A 22,866-nucleotide genomic window follows, 5' to 3' on the forward strand; every position below is an offset into this window, starting at 1 on the left:
TAGAGGAGAAAAAAAATCAAATAGTTTTCCACTATTAAAAAAAATTGTTTGAAGACATCATGGAGTTAATGAAGCAACTGCTCACATATTATTTCTGCTGAGACATCCACTAACTGATTTATCTTATCTTGATTGTGGAAACCTATGCCCTTATGCATTCTCAGAGACACATGACCTGCAGGAGAAGCACAGGATTTTCTAGCTCTCTTTGCAGAAGAATGAAGCCTCTGCTTGGAAACTTGTACCTCCTGAGGTTTCTGGTTCCTGGGGAGCTGGGGTATGATAGGTGATTGTGAAGCTGGAGGAGGGGCTGACTGGTATGATTTAGATTGTCTAAGTGGAAAGCTTCTTTTCAAGATCAATGCAGCTCGATTCTCCCCTCTTCCTACCCATACACACCACCACGAGATAAGAATAATAATCACTGAAGTTTTAGCATTGAACATTACTCTAATAATCTTTAAATAAATGAGTAGATATCTAAAAAAGATTTCCTAGCACAGTGTATGATAAATACCAATAAATATGTCATGCTTTGTAATTGAAAAAAAGAAAATTATAATGAAAATTCTATATCCCTCATTTACATAGTTTCTTAATTGGTAAATCACATTATTCTAATTATTGAGAAAATGTTTAAAATGTTTAAAACTACCAAACAGTTTCACTAAGACATAATTGCTGTTAATGTTTTTGAGTAGATAGCTACTTAGCTAATTATGTATATAGTACTATTACAAGAATTTTTCAGTTAAGTTGTATTATAAAAATTTTCCTATGACATTCATAATTTATTGAAAACATAATGCAATCACTAATAATATTCCTTCATTGCTACCCTATAAAGCAGACTTGACTTCTACTGTCAGTTTTACACATGATACCATGATGAGGATCCAGCTACATGACAATGTTTTTTGTTGTTATTGAAAATCTTTGATTATTTCCCTAATATAAGCTATAAGAAGTGGAAGCACTGGGTTAGAAGCTTAGAAAAATTCAAGAATCTTGCTACACGTTGCCAAATTGTCCTCTAAAAAAGTTGCGTCAGTTTACACTTCCAACAATAGTGTATGAAAGCACTTTTTAAGCATTTGCCCATTTGACAGGTGAAAAATACCTACAGTTGACTTATTTTTCATTTTGTTGATTTCTTATAAGGTTAAGTGTTTTGTCTTATTTATTTGTCTTATTTATTACTCATTTACTGGTTTATAAGTTGCTCCTGTCATTTGCTCTTTTTTGTGTTCTTTCCCTATTCATAATAATAATAATAACTTCTTTGAATATATAATGTATATTAAACATTGTGTGTGTGTGTGTGGTTTCCATATAAAGTGTATTTTCCTTTATTCATGCATAGTTTATTATTCTGCACATTTGGTATATCTCATCAGGCATGTGTGTTTATAAACAGTATTTCCTCTTTTGTTTCATGGTTAAACGAATCTTGCAACAAGCTTGCTCTCACGGAACAGAGAAATCCACTCCAATTTTTGCCCCAGACTAACTGTACGACCTCAGCCTGTCCCTTAGCTTCACAGACAGTCTGATTTCAGATATATAAAGGGAGTCCAGGATCTATGTGATGCCTAAAGCTGTTTGGACATCACCATCTCGCATTTTCCATTAGTTTACTTGGTTTCTTATAGATACTGCATTTATTTTCTCTTCTGAGATTCTTCATAGATCAATGACAAAGACTTACATAGGTTACAGGGGTTTGATTGAAAACATAATTAACTTATTTAAAAATATCACAAGCCTTAAAATTTACACATGCTTTGGCCTAGCATCCCTGCTTCTGGAAATTTACACTGAGTAAGCAAACTATGGAAAGAATTGTATGCACTAGGATATAGCTTTATGTACAAGATAAACAAGATATTAAATATTATAATATTTGGAAACAACCTAAATGCCCCATATTAAGTTATGCAAATGTCAATGCGTGACATATGACAATGGGATATTATTTATCCATTAGAATAATTATGAAAATTTTAATAGCATGGGGAAAGACATGTTTTATGCTGAAAGAAAGATGCAGAACACAAAATGGATCAAAATACTTTAAAAAATAAAAGAAAAAATATGTACCAAAATGGACATTGTTCTCTTTGATTGATAATTTTTTTTCCTTTCCCTCAACTATTCTTCATTTTACAAATATTCTACAAAGAAGATGCATAAAACTTTTGTTTAAAAAAAATGACTGCCAAGCCCAGGTTACATTATGGAAGTGATTTGGTTCAGTGGGACTCAGACAAGATGGCTTCCAGTGGACAGCTGCTCATGACTGCACTTGAGGGAAACATTTCAAATCTGCTAATTCTGCTCCTTTTTGACTATTTTCATTTTCATTATTATTTACTGATATAAAATAATGTCCACTTTTATATGGCTCTTACCAACTCAAAACATAGATTAGCTGCAAGTCTTGATACTCTTTATTTACTATGTGTGATGTAATACTAGTCCAGAAAATCTAACAAGGATGGCAAGCTTTGTAATCTCTCCCTTGATCATTTAGGGAGGTTACATACATTTACATACTCCCAATAAAAGTGTAAATCTGTAGAATCATTTAGGATCTAGCACTATGAATCAAATGCCTTGAAATTGTTCATCCTCTCTGACCTACTAGTTCCATTCCTGGAATGTAACTCAAGGAAATAATCAGAAATGAGCAAAAAGTCATTAACTCCAGAATTATTTACTATAGGATAAAACCAAAAAGGGAAATGGCTTTAATATCCAGCATAGATGACAATATTTATGTGCATGATGCTATGAAATATATACTTACTGTCAAACATTATGCAGTTATTAAAAATAATGTTTATAAAGAGTTTTTATTGGTTTGAGAAAATGTCTCTGGTAGAATATATAATTAAAAAGCAGGGAATACAACATTATATATAGGTATAATCTGCACTGTGTTTATGAAAAAAATATGCACAGATAACAGACTGAAAGGAAATATGCCAAAATATCAACAGTGGTTAACTCAGGGAGGTGGGATTGTAGAGGATTATTCCTTCCTTCTCTTTTTTATTTTTCTCTTCTCCATACTTCCTAAAATTTCCACTTATAAGCATATGTTAATTTTGTAAGAAGGAAAAAAAAACTTTGAAAATACATTACTATCATGAAATATTCATGTAACTGTTTCCTAAGTATTTAAAATACAAAATTTTCCTCAATATTCATTATGTCTTTTTGCCTCTTTTTATATTCCAGTCAAAATTTCATCAGGCAATCTTTGATGTACAGTATTTATTAATAATGTACCACCAAAGCATCATTTTCTCTGTTAAACATTTTATGAATTCCTATTAAAAAAGAATACACAAAGTACAATAATCTTTTCATTTGGTCGGTGAGATGAGACTGGTGGTAATTTGGGGGATTAGCCAGATTTTTCCTTCCTTCTCTACATGTATTATGCATCATCCAAGTAATTGCCTAGAAACAGGGAACAGCCTTTTCTAGGTTTACAGTTTAAATGTTGTTTGAACTAAGTATTTGGGGTTTTGATGTTTAAGTATTGTGTTTAATTTCATGTTAAAATGATATTCACTCAAATCCCGTACGCTTCACTTTTTTTTGCATGTTATATGGACCCAGTCATTCAGTGCTGGACTTAGGAGGCATCATACTCACACATTTTGCAGACATTAGCTGGGGGAAAGCCAAATGTTGGTGCTTGATGGTGCCCAGTTACCTTTAATTTATTCCCTTCCATATTGTGAAATTGCCTGGGAATACCAGCCCAATTGAAAGAGGAATCCACCAGCTGCCAGGACTGCTTTTTAGTGTAGTCACTTTCCTACGGCACTGAGTAGATGGTGATAAAGAAAGACTTGAACATTTGCTAAACTATGTGAAGAAAGGAACCGCGTCGCTCTGAGCAGCTACCATCCCTGGTCCCAATGCCGCGTGAAAGCATCTCCAATGATCTCATTTCCTGGCAGGACAGCCAGTGTGAGGAATGAAAAAGAAGGAAGGGCTGAAAAGACTCTTCTCATTTGCTTCATTTCCTCTCCTCTCTCCATTCTGAAAAAGCACTGAAACTATTTCCCGATGAATTTATAATGCTGATACTTATTTTGCTTTCTATGCAGTCCAAATCAGAGATAGACAATTTATAAAAATAGGCTAATAAATATTTTATGCTTATTTTCTAGAGTATGGTAAAAGTAAAATTTAGCCTCTGTAACAAAATCTTCAGAAAAAAAAAAAACCCAACACCCTGGGATAATAGTTTTTACCTTAAGGATTGTTGTTAGAATTATATGTAGGAATATATATATATAATATATATATATATATATATATCATATGATATATATATATATATATATACATATATATTATATATATATACCTTAGAACAGTTCTGGCATGCATAATTTCTTATAAAATGTTGGTTGTTATTATTACTGGCTATACTTCAGTTTGGAATTCTCCCTCTCCTGTCCCCAGTATATTTAGTGCACTGTTTAATTGGTAATCAGGCTCTAGCTTATCATACCTCACGTTTTATTATTTGATGGTGAAGTTATTTTGCTTTTCATGTGTTTCATGTGTTTATGTCTCACTTCCTTAAGTGGATTTGAAGCTCTGTAAGAAAGAAATCTATGTTCTATTACTACTACTATTATCTATTATCACTTTTGCAAAGAGTACCAAGTGCCCATTGGGTTGTTGAATGAATTAAGATAACAAAGCAAAGATGCTTTGACTGGTGCTTAGAATATAGTGCCAAATAATGGTTAACTAGTGTTATTATAATAGGTATATGTTTGCTGATTATTTGATAAGCACACGAAATGTACTCCTGAAAATTTATGTGTAAATTGAATTTTTTTGAATTTTAAACACACCAAGGGATATATGTATTTTCCTTATAAAATGATATGTTTTGTAAATAATCAGCCTCAACATATTACACCTGTATATATTTTTATATTGAAATTTCTCATTCTGAAGCACTCTAGCTTACTTTAAAAAAATCAAATAAATGATAAACATTAGAAACGAATCCCTGAAAAACATGGAAAAGCGTATTGCTCCTCAACTATTACAATTTTAATGACATTTGTTTCTTGTAATCTCCTTCTAAAATTCATTTCATTGTTTTAACTATCTAGACAATCCTATATCATGAGCTTTTCTTGGACAAGCTAAACAAAGTAAAATTCATTTAACAATAAAACATTTAAGTTTTGAAGATAAACAGCTTCTGCTAAATTCGGATTATTATTATTAATATTAGTAACAATTAAAGTCATGGAATTTTGTAGCAAAATTGATTTCTATTAGAGTGGGTGATTATGGTCCATGGTGTTAATTGAACAGATTACAAAATTAAAATGTAGTCAATCCAGTTACTGGAGTTATGTAGATGTGAATGGAACTTAAGTTTTAATTAATTCTATCAAAATATTTTGTAGTTTGGTATTGTTTGAAGATAATACCAGTTAGATGGCTAAATTATTCTCCATGTAATTTTTATTTTCAATGTTATTGCAGCAAAATAAGGCTTTTACTTAGCTTTGTTTTGAACTACTACTGTGTTTTAACATTTATTAAGGGTTAACTAGGTTCCAGAAATTTGCTTATTTTTAAACGTAGATTAACTTATTTAATCTTCATAAGAATCCTTTGGTAAGATGTTATTATTCCCATTTTACAGATTAAAAAATGAAGGTTTAGGGAAAGAGTAAATATAATACCAGAATGTTCAGAGAGAAAAATGTGGGAAAGTAGATGAAAGTCATTGAAACATTAGCTAATTAGATCTCTAACATGTTTCCTTGTCACTATCCAAAAGAATTACTGAGTTAAATGATATGCACATTAAAATTTTTGACATAAATGCACAAGTTGCCCTCCAACCAGGCTTTACCATTTATTTCCTCAGTATTGAGGAAATATTAATATTTTCCAGAATTTTTTTCAAAAAGTAAAAGAAAGAATTTACATTTTCAGGACTTCCCTGGCGGTCTAGTGGTTAAGACTTCTCCTTCCAATGCAGGGTGTCTGGGTTTGATCCCTGGGCAGGGAGCTGAGATCCCACATGCCTCAGGGCCAAAAAATGAAAAAAACATAAAACAGAAACAATATTGTAACAAAGTTCAATACTTAAGAAAAAAAAGAATTTACATTTTCTTCTGTAACAATCACCCCAAAATACTGAAGTTTCATAGATTTTTTTTTTAAACAAGATCCAGTAAGACCCATGAGAAGTATATGTGCTGGTATCAGAGATGAGTCACACCTGGCTTGTCCACTTGCTCTGTGACCTTGACCAAGACAGTTAACCTCTTTGTTCCTCAGTTCCCTTATACATGAAAAAGGAATAGCAGTACCTATCCTGCAGCTTTGTTTGAGAGTAAATGAAATAAACTACATTCCTACTGATTAAGCAATAAATAAATGATAGCTGCTGCTGTGATACGCTGCTCTTTGTATGTCTCCCGAGACTCAAGTCACCTGCATCTGATCCAGTCCCATCACAGAAGAATACACAATACCCATGTGATGAGTTGTTAGTCTCTTCCCCCATTTAAGTATTATTACTGCTATAATAATGTATTTTATCTGTAGGTATTCCATGCTCAGATGAATGTCAATTGAGACACAGAAATTTTCAAATAGAATAGTTGTCATCCCAAATTAATTATTATTATTTACCATAACTCTTGTCCTTCAGGTATTTCCACTATACAGAAATTGAGTGTGGGAGGTATCATGTCACATACCAATGACGTCTTAATATGTCTTATGTTTGTGAGTTCCTTATTTCATTCTCCCTTAAAGAACCCCAAGTTATTAACTTGGTCTTGATTGAGAAATTTCACTGTCATGTTCTGTGAAGGGTATACACAGGCTCTTCTCTAATTTTGGATCCATGGACATTAGCAAAAGATATTTTAGGGATTCATAAAGACTAAAGAAGATCCCACAAAATAAGCTGGGCCTGAAATTTCTGGCATGATTGAGTGCCACTGCGAAGTCCGGAAGTCTGATGGCCATTTGAAGGCTGTGTGATTGTACCATGTTTCAGAAGTGTTATACTGGATTATTGAAATTGATAATTCTCAATCATTTATTTGTAAAGTTCAACAGGGTGTCCTAAGCTTGGGTGGCAGAGTAGACCTTTAAAGAATATGGGAGGAGGGGCGGTCATAATTCATTAGTTTAGTCTTCTAGTTTGTGTGCTAATAAAGAGCGAAGAGTTCAGAATCTTGATGAAAGAAGCAATTATCTTAATTTAGAGGCAAGCAAAGGATCTTCTTATTGATAACCTCAGTCCTCTCTGGCTGTTTCAGATCTATCAGTGGATGAGCGAGATAAGGGAGAAGTACACGGAAGTGGTGACATAGCACTTCCTAGGAATGACCTATGAGAGCTGGCCCGTGTATCATTTGAAGGTGAGTGAGAAGGCTGAGAATTAGAGTCTCATTCAAGGATATTTATTTACTATCCAGGGACTCTAGTCAGAAGTATAGACAAGGTTAAAAGACGCAAGACAGAGAGACTTGGTTTTTCCAAAGTCTTGATTTTAAAATTCAAAACTTGGTGGGGAGGGATAAATTGGAAGATTGAGATCGATACATACATACTACTATGTATAAAATTGATAACTAATAAGGACCTACTGTATAGCACAGGGAACTCTACTCAGTACTCTGTAACGACCTATATGGGAAAAGAATCTAAAAAAGAGTCCAAATACATATTTCCATATGTATTTATATAACAGATTCACTTTGCTGTGCACCTGAAACTAACACAACATTGTAAATCAATTATACTCCAATAAAATTTTTTTAAAAATTAAATACTTGTAAATGCTTACATCTTAATCATGGGGGTGGAATCATGTTCTGGAGTAAAGAGAATTTGGAATGGTTGGGTGAGACCACAGGGGTAGGACTTAAAAATAAAGTCCCAGAAGTAAGAACTTATCCTTTAGTTTTCTTCACGCTTGGCCTCCCTCGTCCCTGCTAAGACTGAGGAACTTAGAATCGTGGAGGGTGGCTGGAAAGGACCTTAGACGTTCTGGCTGAGAGGTTTCCAGCTTGTGCTCTCTGAAGGCGTGCCTCCAGTGCTCCCACAGTGGAAGGGGGACGGGGTGGGGGGCTGCATAAGGGAGAAATCCCCAGTTCACTTTTCATATGTATTTTGAGTTTTTACAAAATTTTCTTTTTTAACACATTTTTCTCCCATAAAAATGTTTGAACATCATGGACAACCTTTATTTTTGGTTCCTTCATTTTATAAGGAAACAAAGACCCAGAGAAGTGAAGTGACTTGTACAAGGTCACAGAGCCAGACCGTAGCATAGCCAGAGGGATAACCCAATCTCCAGGCTCTCTGCCCTTTTAACATGTGATACGATGAAAAGTGTTTGAGACTGAATAACCACTTTTCCACAGGGCCAGGCCTTCTTGGCTCTCAGTTTTAGACCAGTGGCTTTTCAATCCTGGCTGCTTAATACAGATGGCTGGGCCCCATCCACAGAGATTCTGAGCTAATTGCTCCAGGATGGGGCCCAGACACCTTTTGAAAGCTCCCTAGGTGATACTACTGTGTAGGCAGGGTTGACAACAACTGCACCTAACCAGTGGTTTTCAAAGGGTGGTCCCTCGACCAGCAGCATCAACATCTCCTGGGAACTTGTTAGAAATGCACATTCTTGAGGGTCTAACTACAGATCTACTGAATCAGCAACTCTGTGGGTGGGCCCAGCAATCTGTGTTTTAACAAGCCCTCCTCCAGGTCATTCTGATGCACACTCATGTTACAGAAAAACAGTGCATTTCTAACAAGTTCCCAGGTGGTGCTGATATCACTGGTCCAGGACTACTCTTCAAGAACCACTGCCAAAGTAGTTTGGCATTAAGAACTAGCATTATTTTGTTCTCTGTAGACATGTTAATTTACAAAGCACATCCCCAAATTCAAGAATTCCTTACACCTACAAAAAAATCTCTTGGCTCTGAAGTAGAATTTACCCAGAAGCCGAGTGAGTAATTGGTTGATATGTTAAGTGTGGGCCACCTACCAGCCTGATTTTTCCATAGGCCATCAAACTCTGAACTGAGTCAGCCAAAAAGACCTCTAAACATCCTTTGCCTAGGACGTATTTTAAAGAATAGAATTGGCACATAACAAGGAGGCAATAAACATATGGTCATATACATAGACTCATAAATAAAAGGGGTAATTACAAGAGAGAATTAAGGTAAAGGGTAGATTAGGAATTATGCCAGGAGCTTTGAAAATGGGTGAGGCTAAAAGGGAAAACTTCCTTGAATATGATGAATCCAGCCCATATTTATTTCAATTCGTAAGTTTCTCATAGATATAGAGGGAGAGCCTTCATCAGCCCAGCTCCCAAGAGCTTCCAATGAATAGCATGAGTCCAGGCCATTTACAAACCAAAACAAGATGTGACTGTTACGAACATGGGCATGTTCACAGCTTCTTCTCAACCAAAGAGAATCCATAATTACCAGGTTAATTCCTACCTATCCCACCTCTGAAAGAGGAGGGAATTTTTCTTTCTTGAGTGAGTACAAGAACAACAAATGGGGAGAGGAGAAAGAAGATTGGGTCAGCTGGGACTGCAGGAGTCTCTAAGGAAAGAGGAATGTAATGAGTGTAATAAGTACTGCAGGAGATTATGCATTTGGATCCTTTCACAGTTTCAGGAAGCTTCAATGTAGACTGGGGTTCATTTTTACTAACTTTGAGTCATGCACATTACCACTTGCACACTTTGCCGCTCTGAGTGAGCCCTATGTGATAAGGTTTTATAAGGTTTATGGAGACTTAGCCTCTCAGTTTGTGGTTTATGCGTTTATTTAAAGTTAGGGAATAATTTAGGATGTGGGGAAGACCAGGCTTTGCATGGGGTACACAGAGGCGTCAGCTTGTGGTCCTAAGAACAAAAGGCAAGGTAAGCACAGGAGGGCAAGCATGGCCAACAGAAGGGTCATATTGGTGGGTGTCTCTGCCAGCATCCTTGCCTCATCCTTGAAACCACAGAGTGGAAGGAGACAGGTACCTCTAGGACAATAAAACAACCTGATAACTTTGCACGGTGGCCTCAATCATAAGCCATTGTTTGATAATGAAACACGAAATGTCTCCTCCAGATCAGCCAACCATCCAGTAACCCCAAGAAGATTATCTGGATGGACTGTGGAATTCGTGCCAGGGAATGGATTGCCCCTGATTTTTGCCAGTGGTCTGTGAAAGAATAAGTGTCTTTAACTTTCTAATAATGGTTAACCACCCCACAAAATACCTGCCATGTCTCGGCTTTGGGGAGCAGGTTTCTTTCACATCTTGACAAGGCAGCTCTCCACTGAGCTGCTCCTTCACCCCAAGGGAAATGGAATTCATAAGTAGCTTCACTGAAAACTGAGTTAGTTGTTCTGTTCTCTTTCTAGTGTACCCAAAATTATCTTTATTGGAAAGTAAACAAATCTAAATGGAGAAGAAAATACATCTTGGAAGTCAGAGATGAGTTTGAATCCTGGAGCTCTTTCTAATAGTCTTGTGCAAAATTTCTATCACTAGGACCCCTCGTCTTTTACCTGCAAAAGGTGTATGAAATGATTACTTCAACGTAGTCATGAAGAGCACACTATTGTGTGGATTAAGAAATTAACACATGGAAACTACCTGGCACCGTGAATTCTTTCATATTACCTATATCCCTCCTTTGAGGGAATAAGAAAACTTTAAAATTAATATAAGATACTTTTTGTGTCAGTCTTTTCAGAAATCCAAACATAATTCAACCCACAAATTATAGTTCTCAAAGTGTGGTTCCTAGACCCATAGCATCAGCATAACTGGGAACTTGGAAGAAATGCAAATTCTGGGTTTCCACATCACCACCTCATACCTACTGAATTGGGGCTGGGGGTGGAGATGGAGGGTGGGCAGGCTGTAATTTAAAAAGTCCTCCAGCAAGAAAAACCACCGCAATGAGAAGCCCATGCACCACAAGGAAGAGTAGCCCCCGCTGGATGCAACTAGAGAAAACCCCAGTGCAGAAAGGAAGACCCAATGCAGCCAAAAATTAAAAAAAAAAAAGTCCTCCAGGTGATTCTGATGCATGGTGAAGTTTCAGAAAGACCACCAAAACGAACGGGACAATTGAGGCAGGATTGGATGGCAAAGGTTGGATGTTCAGTCACCACTTATGATTAAGTTGAAATTGTTAGAAAATTAAGAGAGAAAAGACCTCTCCCCAGGATCATTCCAAATGTTTCTCTATTAAATATCCAGCTTCTACAGAACTATAAAGACAACTCAAGGATAAGAAGTCTCCTTAAAAACCTGGACTTCTATGTGCTTCCGGTTCTTAACATAGATGGTTACATCTATACTTGGACAACTGTGAGTACATAGAGTTTGGTCCTGGGATGGGTTCATGAACTAGATCTTGTCTCGGGTTCATTTTTCTGACCTCAGTCACTGCAGCTATAAAAATGTTTTGTAGTCGTGTAAGGGAAGAAATCTCTTTGGGGATAAAAATCAACATTTTTAAGTCAACAACCTAAGTCAAGTTTAGGACTGAGGAGGCTGTTTGCAGTCCAGAGCATGTTGTTTGTTTGGTTGTTTTTGACATATTCCCAGTTTTTCAGCCAGACTCAATGTTTCTCCAATACTACCTCCTTAAAATTTGTGGATTGCCTGCCACATGATTAGGATTATGCTGGTATAAAATTCCTATACTACCCTGTATCCTTATATCAGTTCTAGAAGCATGCAGGGCACAAATGATCTATAAATACTAACCCAACCTTCATTTTTCATGGTGTTCATGCATACGGAGGGGTTGAGGAGGGGAAACATCTCATAAAGATTTTTATTTAGTGACAACTTCCTCTTTAAAAATGTTTCCAAATCGTACCACTCCATAATTAAGAGCCTCTGTTTCCAGAGACTATGAATTCCTCCTCCTCCCCCCTGGCTCCCCCAGCCCTTCGTGGGACCCCTTTCTCTGTAACAGCGTTTCTGGCCCGGTATGTGAATCAAGCCCTTCCCTCCCAGCTTGTCTGGCGAAACAGGTCTTTATCCCTATCTCTACTCTTCATTCTTCTGCTTCCAGAAATGTGCAGAGACCATCTCTGATGCACCTGGAACAGCCTTTTCCCATCTGCCAAGCTATTTCCCTTTCGTCCTTTATCTCTTGGACCTAAAATAATGACTCTCTGAAGCTTTTCCTGATTAAGCAGATCCTGTCCACCAGGCACTGTTAATCTGCTCGTTAAGGAAAGGCCAAACTACCCGTCCAATTTGATGGTTTACATGTATATACACTTTGGGTTGTACAGATGTTCCTGTTGTTGGGGGTTGCTAGCCCATCTGGAGAACTAAAAATTATACGCAGAAGCTTCATAATGTTGAGGCAATTTTTCCAGACAATCCTAAGGAACCATTTTTCATGTTTGAGAACCACCCATCATCATTAACACTGTGATTTATGAGACCTTAGAATGGCAACTTCCCTATGTTCGTCTGTTACAGGATTGGCTTTGGAGGAAATCCCGTTCATCCCATAATAATGGCATGTGTTTTGGGACAGATCTCAATAGAAATTTCGATGCATCCTGGTGTAGTTAAGTACATGCTTCGTAGATGAATTGATGAATAATGACACACACAAAAAAATGGAGCAGAGAAGCCAGAAGAGAGGTGAATTACTAGAATTACTACTATATATATATATATATATATATATATATATATATATATATATATATATATACCTTTTGAAATAAACCTAATTTTGTACAGCTTTCTAGACTTCCTGGTCAGTGTTACTCCCTCTAAAGAGGTGATATTATCTATACAGTAAGAACAGCAACACTGAAATGCAGGACTCTTTTCAAGTGAGACTGGCTAAACAAGGGCAAAGAAGACCTAGACCAGTGTGAATATTTTTGAAATCCATCACTTTGTTTTAAAATATACAAGTTGTTATAAAGAAAAATCAGAGAAGTATCCTTGCAAATTATTTTACAGCAGGAGAGCAGAAGTAAACAAGGCAAACATTTTCTTCTCCTTAAGGCAGTGTCATGTTTCTGAATCTCAACAAGTCCAAAGCATTGGAAGCAAATAGAGGTAGGGATGGTTAACAGCAGTCTGGTTAAAAACCAGATGGGAAAGGTTAACATTCAGACTTGGCGGCTCTGTGGTCTTGAAAAAATTGCTTCATCTCTAGGCTTTAGTTTCTCTTATTTTTAAAACGTGGCTCAGAGTAATAACATCTTATCAGTAGGTTGTTGTGGAGATTCAATGAGATGCCACACAGGAGGGGCTTAGCACAGTGCCCTGCATGTAAAAGGTGCTCTGTTGATGGTCCTTATTATTACTGGTGTGAAGGACAGACTACAAAATAGCTTTTTTTTTTTTTTTTTGTCCTGAAAAAATAGCTCTAATGACACTCAAGCCAGTAAGACAGAAAGAGATATACTTAGGGCAACAAGACTATAACAGAGTCTGACCCTGGAACCCAAGAACAGGTTCACAAGCATCTGTTTCAGGGACCACCAAAGGTTTAAATGAAAGATTACTGAAAATGCCACTCCATTTTGCGTCTTCCTTCCCGGGCCACATGAGCAGGGGTCTGTTTCTAAATCTGCACGTCAGTCCTCCTGCCTTTCTGAGTTCCTCCTTGAATGACTTATTTTAGCAGGACAAAATTAGACAAGCAAAGGCAAGCCTTAATTCCACCCACAGATGCCCTGAGCAAGGCTGACTCCTTGACCCTGGTCAGTGTTAAACGGAGATCGTGATGCCTTCCTTGGGGTTTCCTGTATATTTCAGGTATCGGTGCATCTCACAACTGCCAAGATTTAACATTCTGTGAGACAGGACCCATGTCTGAACCAGAGACTAAAGTTGTTTCCAGCTTTATCGAGAGCAAGAAGGAGAACATTGCCTGCTTCCTGACCATGCACTCTTATGGGCAGCTCATCCTCGTGCCTTATGGCTACACCAAAGATAAATCAAGTAACCATGAAAAACTCGTAAGACCATTGTGCCAGAGCCTTGAGAAGCCTCAGCACCACCCTGCCTTCCTTTCCTGATTTCCATTTCTAGGGTTTTGGCTCCAGCCCCGCTTTTGTTCCCTTTGCTTTTCCTTATTTCCTTTCTCCAGCTTTTCACACCTTGCCAGACGCCTGCTGGGAAGGCCTCAGGTTAAATGCTGCTTTACCTGCATTAATTAACTACCTATTTCAAAAAGTGTCAAGTTGGGAGACATCTTAGGTATTCGTGTGTAATATAAATGAGATGGTTATGTTAATAATCTGCAGGAATGCGCTTTCATTTCTGTAAATTCTCTTGAAGCTCTGTTCAGCAATTATAGCTTTTGAACCGTGCTTTAAAGAACTTCCCAGCTGTTAGTGGAATATGGCATATCTAAAATAACACGGCTAAATAATATCTGCTCTCTTCTCTGCTAAACACAATGCTTTATTTTCTTCTAAACTGTGCCTCTAGTATTTGCCTAGGAATATTTGTAAGGGGAAGTGCCAGTGAAATTCAAGCCGGGGTAGGGAAAGTCTGCTTTGTCTTATCCAAGGTCCTTCTCTGAAGCTGTGTTTACCCAAGTCCTGGTGGGCAGAATTGTTGAAAAGGACTGGGCTCTTTGCCTTTTTGTGAACCTGAGAACAATAGACCTAAGTTAAAGAAAGGGTCAATTTAGAATTGTTGTAGTTTTTTGTTATCTTTTCTTAAAAGTTATTTTTTCAGTTTTCAATTGTGATAAAATATACATAATATAAAATGTACTGTGTTAACCATTTTTAAGTGGACAGTACAGTAGTGTTAAGTATATTCACATTATTGTGCAAAAAATATCCAAAACTTTCATTTGCATCATTGAAATGTCTCTACCCATTAAACAAAAAATCCACATCCCCCTTGTCCCTGGCAACCATCATTCTACCTTCTGTCTCTATGAGTCTGACTATTCTAGTTACCTCATGTAAGTGGAATCATGCAGTATCTATCTTTTTGTGACAGGCTTATTTCACTTAGCATAAAGTCTTCAAGCTTCACACCTGTTGTACCATGTGTCAGAATTTCCTTTTTTTTATTAAGGCTGAATAATATTCCATTGTTATGTATATACCACATTTTCTTTATCCATTCATCCATCAATGGTCATTTGAATTGTTTCCACCTTTTGCCTATTGCAAATAATACAGCTATGAACATAGGTGTACAAATATCAGCTTGAGATCCCACTTTCAATTCTTTGGGGTATATACTCAGCAGTAGAATTGCTGAATCATATGGTAATTCTATTTTCAACTTTTTGAGGAACCATCGTACTATTTTCTATAGCAAGTACACCATTTTCTGTTCTTTCCAATAGTGAACAAGAGTTCCAGTTTCTCCACATTCTCACCAACACTTGTTACTTTCTGCACATCTTTAAAAAAATGTTTTTAAAACAAGCTCCTCATTATCAATAAATGCTGGGCAGGATAGGGGCTAATCTTGCTCTGTTCTTAAGACCACAGAAGGCTGGTGGCCCATTGGCTCTGTCATTCCTCTTGTCCCTCTCCCACTGGAACATCACCCATAAAACACAGGTCTGGGCACTAAAAGAAAAACCACTATAGATCTTTGCTGAAGGCAGCCCTCCCCACCAGCAGTCAAAAATATCTGTCAGTACCCCCAATATCTTTCCTGCAATTGTTTTCAGACATTTGTACTATGTGATCATTTTGCAAGAGGTGGAGATAACATTTACCTATAACTTTAAAAATTACAAAGAGATTTTATGGCCATTACTTCATCTGATCCTCATGACAGTATGATAAGCTCATTTTGGATATGTAGAAATTAAGACCTTGAGTTAATTATATTTCTAAAGTCCCCGTAGACAGTAAATGTTGGAGTCTGGGCTTGGAACTCGTGTCTTTGGACTCCAGAGGCCACATTCATCTGACCACAGAACACTGCCTCTCTCCACTCAGGAAGGGTTTGCAACTTCTGGAAGCTGTCATCGACTTAGATGCCCAGTCCACTGTGTCCTATATTCTCCTCATTTCTGTGCCCAGAAGTTCTATGTCTTCAGTAAATAAATGTACAGAAACAGAAATTTTAGTCAAGAAGCCCAGAAATCTCCTTACTTCCCAATTCCTGTGATATTTGCCATAAGTGTTTACTTTCTGCTTAAAGGATTCTGTGACAAATACAATGAGCCACCTAAGTCAGGCCATTATAGATATTTGATGGGACAGGCCTTCTACCAGCAGAAAAACGAGGCCCATATACTCCAGTATTTTTCTAGAGAATTTCATTTCCTTTTTAGGTTCAGGAAAACAGTTACTACATCTCCGTTTTTGCAAGGTTTGTATTCAAATGTCACAGGGTCTTGGGCTGCTGATTGGCTGTCTCATTAGAGCCCTCTGGCCACAGAGGGGGCACTGACATTGCTGCTACCAGAAGGTGGAATTTTAAGGTGGGAATTACTGGCCATCCTCAATACTCTATGTAGAGACTGGAAAATTGAATTGAGAAAGATTGCTTCAATTCTGTATCTCTTACAGCCTTAGGTGTTGAAGAGTTAGCATAACATTCATCACCAAGACTTTTCCATAAAAAGACTGAAAATGTTGCCACCATGTATCAAACTCATAAAAGCTAGCTAGCAGTGTTTTTAGGTTCTTAGTGATAAGCTTTGATAGAGTACACAAAGATAGAATCACACCAACTGTTCAAGGAGTTTTCCATTTCTGGTATATTTACAACCACCAGAGACTAGTAATTAATCTCTATGTATTTACAAAACCAAAAATTTGTAGAAATCTTCATAAATATTATACTGTATGATAGACAACTTGGCAATCACTAAGTAGGGGAAACAGAACTATATATACCCTCATTCTAAACTGCTCTGGAAATTAGAATAGCTATGAGAAATCTAATGTTTCAAATGCTGATATTCTTTCCTTTGGAACCCTTTCCATATCAACCCCTGTATCCCATTCCAAGTTCCATCCTCCCACACACATGCCAGGGCCTTAATCAATCTTTTTGAGTGCTTGCCTGTGAATATATGTCTTCAGGAAATTCTCTGGGCCCAGTGAAGAAGTTATTAAGCAGGCATGAGGTCTTTAGCAATGTAAATTATACACTACTAGCAAAGGGTTTTTATTATTTTGACTAGAAAGAACCTTTAGGATGAGAAGAAGGAGAGCAGAGCAATTGGCTCTCTATGACCTTGCAGTATAGTGTCAAAAGGAGAGGGAAGAAGAATCAGGAGCTTGACCCTTTGAGATTGAAGGCAGAGTCTAGGGGAATCCTCATTTCATGTTCTCAGAAAGGACCAAACCCAAAAGCTAAAGATCACAACTGTATGCTTATCATATATGTTATAATTCTTACTCCTATCTACTTGCCCATGGTAATTGCTGGTGGGATCATTAAAAAAAAAATCAAAAGTTCTTTTGTCAATAAAGAAGAGGAAACTGGGAGACTCTTTCCCTCCCCACAGCCAAGATTTGAGGAAAAGGAGCAATATAGGATAAAATAAGTGAAGGTTGGCAGTGGGAAGAAGAATCATGATCTGGGGTGAGCTGCAGGAAAGAAAAATGAATAGAAAATGTAGCCTGAAGCTGCTCCATGTAACCCAAATTACAGTTAAGACCAGTTAGCATGGAGTTTCATTCAAAGAAACACAGAAACACATGGAAATTAAAAATAATCAAAAGCAATTCATATCTCTACCAGAGACTCTCAAAGAACTTCAAAAACCATGTAGTTGCCGCTTCTTAGCAACTCTTTCTCTAGGCTTCATGCTGTTAATTTCACTCACACACAGCAGCTACCCTGAATCCTTTCTCTCCACTCTTCATTCTTATTTCCTTACTGGAATTTCTCTCTCTAGAAATCCCCTTTCTGACTCTCCTTTCCTTCTTATAATTTCCCCTTCTTTCTACAAACAGCTCTTGTATCTCTTCCCAGTGTAAATTATTAAAACCAGCTTTATTCCTTGTACTTCTTTAGCCCTTCCTGTCCATCATCTCAGTTCTGGACAACATAAGCCCAGCAACTAGGGAAGATACAGAATCTCTTTTCAGGAAGACAAGGAGAAGGTAAAACTCTTAGTATGAGTGGAGAGGAGGCAAAAAGCTTGCAAATATGTTTAATGTTGAATGTTAGCACACACACAAAAAGTGCAAAGTCCTACTGCTGCACAGGACCCCATAACCACTTATTACCTCTCCTAGTCTTCCTTTTGAATTTCCTATCCCCACTCTACCCAGACACCACCTTGTCACACCTTAGGATTCAGTCAGACAATACAGGACCAGGAAAAGAGAGACAGAATCTAAAACTAGACTTGTCACTGGTCAGGGGAAGAAGTCAAGGGAGCTGATGCACCTGTAAGTGTAGTCAGGCTGCCCTCAAGGGTAAAGCAATTGTGGATCCAGGCAGGGAGTGGCCAAGGGGATTTTGGTGGTGTTTGTATAGACCCAAGGGGGAAGTAATGGGATACACCACCGCGTGGGTAGAATATAGCATTAGGGAATCTAGGGTAGGGAATACTTAGACTATCAAAAGGGTATGCAAAGAGATTTATCAGACAGTCAATAAATATAGCCAATATACTTGGACCTCAGTTAGTGACTCTGATCTCAGGAAAGGGTCTGAAGAGAGCAAGGCTGAGACCTTAGAAATCATCTAGTTCTGAGGGATTTCCAATTCAGTAAGGTGACATGGGTGTAGATAGAGGAAAGTGTGTCATTTTCTGCTCTGAAAATCTATGAGCCTATGAGAGATAAGTGTCAAATACCTTTAAGGAAAAACAAGAGGGAAGTAATAAGAGAAGCATGAGCAAAGGGCTATGGGAGAAAAAAAGTGGGGAGAGAGAATCCACTTAGGGTGCTCAAGAAATGCCTATGGAGAACTCAGCGTTTGAGAAGGTTCTTTGAGGTTGCATAGAATTTCAACAGAGAAGAGGTAAGGCATCCCAAGTAGAGGAAATATCCTGAGAAAAGGCAGAGAGGCTGAGGAACATGGGGTATGCCTGAGCAACTGTGGGAGAACTTGAGTTTGACTGTAATCTAGGGTGGGATCTAGAGAATATGGTGTTGGAAATGTGGGTTAGATCCCTATTGTAGAGGATCTCAAATAGTAGACTGAGAAGTTTATACAAATGCAGTGCGTAACTGAGAGTTACTGAAGGTTTTCAGCAGGATCATTATCATTGTCCTGCTCTACAAAGGTTCGCCTGGAAGTCAGGGAGATCAATTGGGATTAAGGATTGGCAAGAGGAAGGAAAACTTAGTAGAAGATGACAGCAGTCCATTTCAGAGTTCATAAGACTGGAATAGGGTGATGGCATTAGAAATGCAACTTGGTAACTGTTTGAGAGAAGAGTCACAGATGACTGTAGGAATTTACATGTTGGGGGCACATGATAGGCCGGAACTATGAAAATCAAAACAGCCTTATTAGTGGGGGAGATGATAAAAATGGATATGAGTATGTTGAGTCTGAAGTATCAGAAGACTACCCAGGTATAGATGTTCAATGGGAAGTTAGAAAGACGGTCTGGAACTCTGAGGATGGATTTGGACAAAACAGCAAATGCTCTGAATTGTTGGATTTATTTTTAACACCAGATATCTGTCTCTGCATTTCCCACCTACAGATCCAAGTTGGACAGAAGGCAGCAAATGCATTGAAAGCAAAGCATGGAACCAATTATAGAGTTGGATCTAGTGCAGATATTTTATGTAAGTGTCTTTTTTTCACCTCTTCAATAGTATCTAAAGCACAAAAGAATTCAGTGGACTTTGGAGACTGGAGTGGACAGGATAGAAGAGTTCCTCGGATCAACAGGAAGTTGTACAAATCAAAATGACCAGGGATAAAAGGGAGTCTGTACAAATCCAGAATTGTGCTCTCTAGGGATAAGGTGTGAGCTAAAAGCAAAAATTAATACACTGGCTCAGACCAGTACTCCCTCTGGCTTCAGTTAAAAAGAACTGGCAGGGAGAAGGCACAGGAGTTAACAGGAAAGACATTTTCCAGTGACCCTTGGTCGGTTGATTCAGTTCCCAGAGGACCATCAGGCAAAACAGGTGGGGCCTGGAGTTTAAAAAAAAAAAAAGGATTTAGTTGAAAGGAGAGTGCATTGCTTTCCCCATCCCCAAGCACCCCCTCCTCCACCCACTGAAAGACAACTGAGATAATATTTTCCTAATATCATCATTTTAGCGATATTGGTCATTTTGTTTCTGTTCCTTTACATGTCAGTTGAATCTTATCTTCCAATATCAGATTGTCTTGTCTTTGATTCAGCTGAGAAACTTTAACCAAACCTCTGCTTTGTGCCAGACATGATGCCAGGCATTGTGGGGATAGATGTGCCAGGCATAATGCCAGGTATAGTGGGGATGGCGAGTGGAGACAGAAGCAGAAAATGTCAAGGAGAGAGAGAAGGCAGCTATTCATAGATCCTAATATGAAAGAGTTGATTTATTTTGCTGGGTTGAACTTTAGTCCCTTAAATGGCTGTAGAAATCTGTCGTTTCACAGAATAACTTCTAACTCTTCCTCCATGTTTTCATTTGTAGATGCCACTTCAGGGTCTTCATGAGACTGGGCTGGGGACATTGGGATCCCCTTCTCATATGCATTTGAGCTGAGGGACATATGGGTACATATGGGTTTGTCCTGCCGGAAACTCAGATTCAGGCCACCTGCAAGAAAACCATGGAGGCTGTGCTTTCAGTCCTGGATAATGTGTATGAGAAATACTGGTATTCAAACAGTGCTGGAAAGGTGACATCTACTGATGTGGTGCTGAGCTTGCTGATGTCCTTCATGTTTCTTCTGTAGGTGCATCCTACCTAGGCCTGCTCAGCCCCAGTGAAGTGATTATGGCTGCATGAAAGGTGTTTAAGGCTATGGAGGAACCAAATAATTTAACTAGAAATACTTTCTATTTCAAAAAAGATGAATCATCTTTGCATTTTAATGTTTTTTTCTGCTGGTAATTAATTGTTATTACTTTAGTAGACTTTAATATTAGTTAGTTATTGGTACAATAATGCCACAAACCAAACCACTCTACAATTCAGTGACTCTCAAATCTATAGGTCAGCAAGGAAGTTCTGCTGATCTTGGCTGTGCTCACTTACATATCTGTGATATCTGTGGTTTGTTTCAGGGCAGCTGCCCCAGGGTCTAGAAAGTTTTTTCCCATCTAAACTCTTTGAAAATTTTGCTCATGCCTGTGACCCAAGTTCACACTTAATTTTGTGTAATCGCGTTAGTAGCGGCATTCAGAAGATGAAGTTATATAATCTCTCTATATAGCTGTTGCTGGTTTTATTTATTTATTTAATGTTTTACTTATTTATTTAAAAAAATTTTTTTTGAGAATCTACAAGGTACATTTTGCTAGGCTCTGGGGTTACAATGGTGAATAAGGTAGACATGGTCCTTGTTCCCCTGGAATTTCTGTTCCAGTGAGTGAGATTGATTGGAATGGACACTGTTGCATACCAGACAAATCTCATCTCTGGGGAGCCATAATAATCAAGAACACAAATATATAAACTAAACCTTGCATCTTGTGACGGGGCTATGAGAGAAATAAAGAGTAAGTAGAGAGGTAAGTAAGGGCCAGATTGTATGTTTCTGGGTACACAGGTGTTTAATTGTGCCATATTGTCTATTACACTTTACATGCTCTTCAGGTAGCATCTATGACTGTCATTTCCTATGTATCTCTATGTGACACCTTGAAATGATGCTAAGCACTTGTCAGGCTTTGAATAAATGTTGTCACTGTGACCAGCTGACAGGGTATCCTTGGGTGTTCTGTCACCCGTTTCCGAATTTCCTTGTTGGTCACAGTCACAATACACTTCTTGGTTGTAACCCTTTTATTGCTTTTCTTTGTCCTCTTTATTTCTTCATGTTTTGCCAGTGTGTGTCTGATAAGGGTCAGAAAGGAAAATGTCAGGGGCAGTGGGGCTTAATAAATCAGAGAACAGCTATTTACATAAAAATGCCAGCTCCACAATTGTGGCATTGTTAGGAGAAAATGGTTGGGTTTCATCAATGGTCAGCCTGGGAGGGAAGAAAACTAGTATGGCCACCAATGTCACATTCAAGGAGAAAGCGGAGGAGCTGTGGCTTGAGACTCAGGTTATCAGCTTTCATCCAGCCTGTGTTTTAGTTTCTAAGGCTGTCTGTTAACAGTTTGGATGTCTGAGTACTATAGGAGCTCTGATCTACAAAGCTTAATTCATGTCGAAAGATTGAGTCCATGGCCAAAGAAAGCTGGAAGGGAATGGATGGAAACGCGAGCTATTAGCTTGCCTGAACCTCCCACAGGGATCCTTCCAAAAGTTAAAGACACAATTGTAGCCTTCTCAGGGTGGGGCTTCACATGGCTCTGAGGGTGTGGGAGACTGAGGGCCATGACATGTTTTTTACTTCTTCAGATAGTGTTTTACTCTTTGTGAAAGGATACTAAAAGCAAGGCTAGAATAGTGATGAATGACCACACTGATCTTTCTCAAGGATGTTTTCAACTTTCTGGTCTTAAATGGTAATAGTTTGGGAAAACTGCACAACTGATGCAACTAATGCAATCTTTAAAGTATCCTATACTGAGGATTTGTTGGGTCTGGGATTTGATTTTACCCTACTTTAAAGCTAGGAAGTTAGCTTGTTGCTGTTTCATGGGTGTTAGAAGACATGAAACCCCTGAGTCAGAGACAGGAAGTTATCACCCGCAGACAGGAAGCAGCATGAACATCAGCATATTTACATTGGCTCCCT

The 22,866-nt window shown here is 37.9% G+C and overlaps 1 protein-coding gene across 1 annotated transcript; it reads left to right on the plus strand.

The window, feature by feature from the left end:
- Positions 1–218: 218 nt before the first annotated feature.
- Positions 219–20,910, plus strand: CPO (carboxypeptidase O; the record flags this gene model as incomplete). Its single annotated transcript, XM_081241760.1, is given in 12 exon segments — positions 219–286; positions 3,978–3,987; positions 7,341–7,391; positions 7,395–7,442; positions 10,176–10,271; positions 11,320–11,430; positions 12,565–12,655; positions 13,867–14,069; positions 19,718–19,802; positions 20,646–20,665; positions 20,669–20,722; positions 20,725–20,910. Coding segments are annotated over 12 exon segments (1,023 nt in total).
- Between the last annotated feature and the right edge of the window lie 1,956 nt (positions 20,911–22,866).

Source organism: Mesoplodon bidens (genome assembly GCF_964165515.1).
Source record: "Mesoplodon bidens genome assembly, chromosome: 8".
NCBI lineage: Eukaryota > Metazoa > Chordata > Mammalia > Artiodactyla > Ziphiidae > Mesoplodon > Mesoplodon bidens.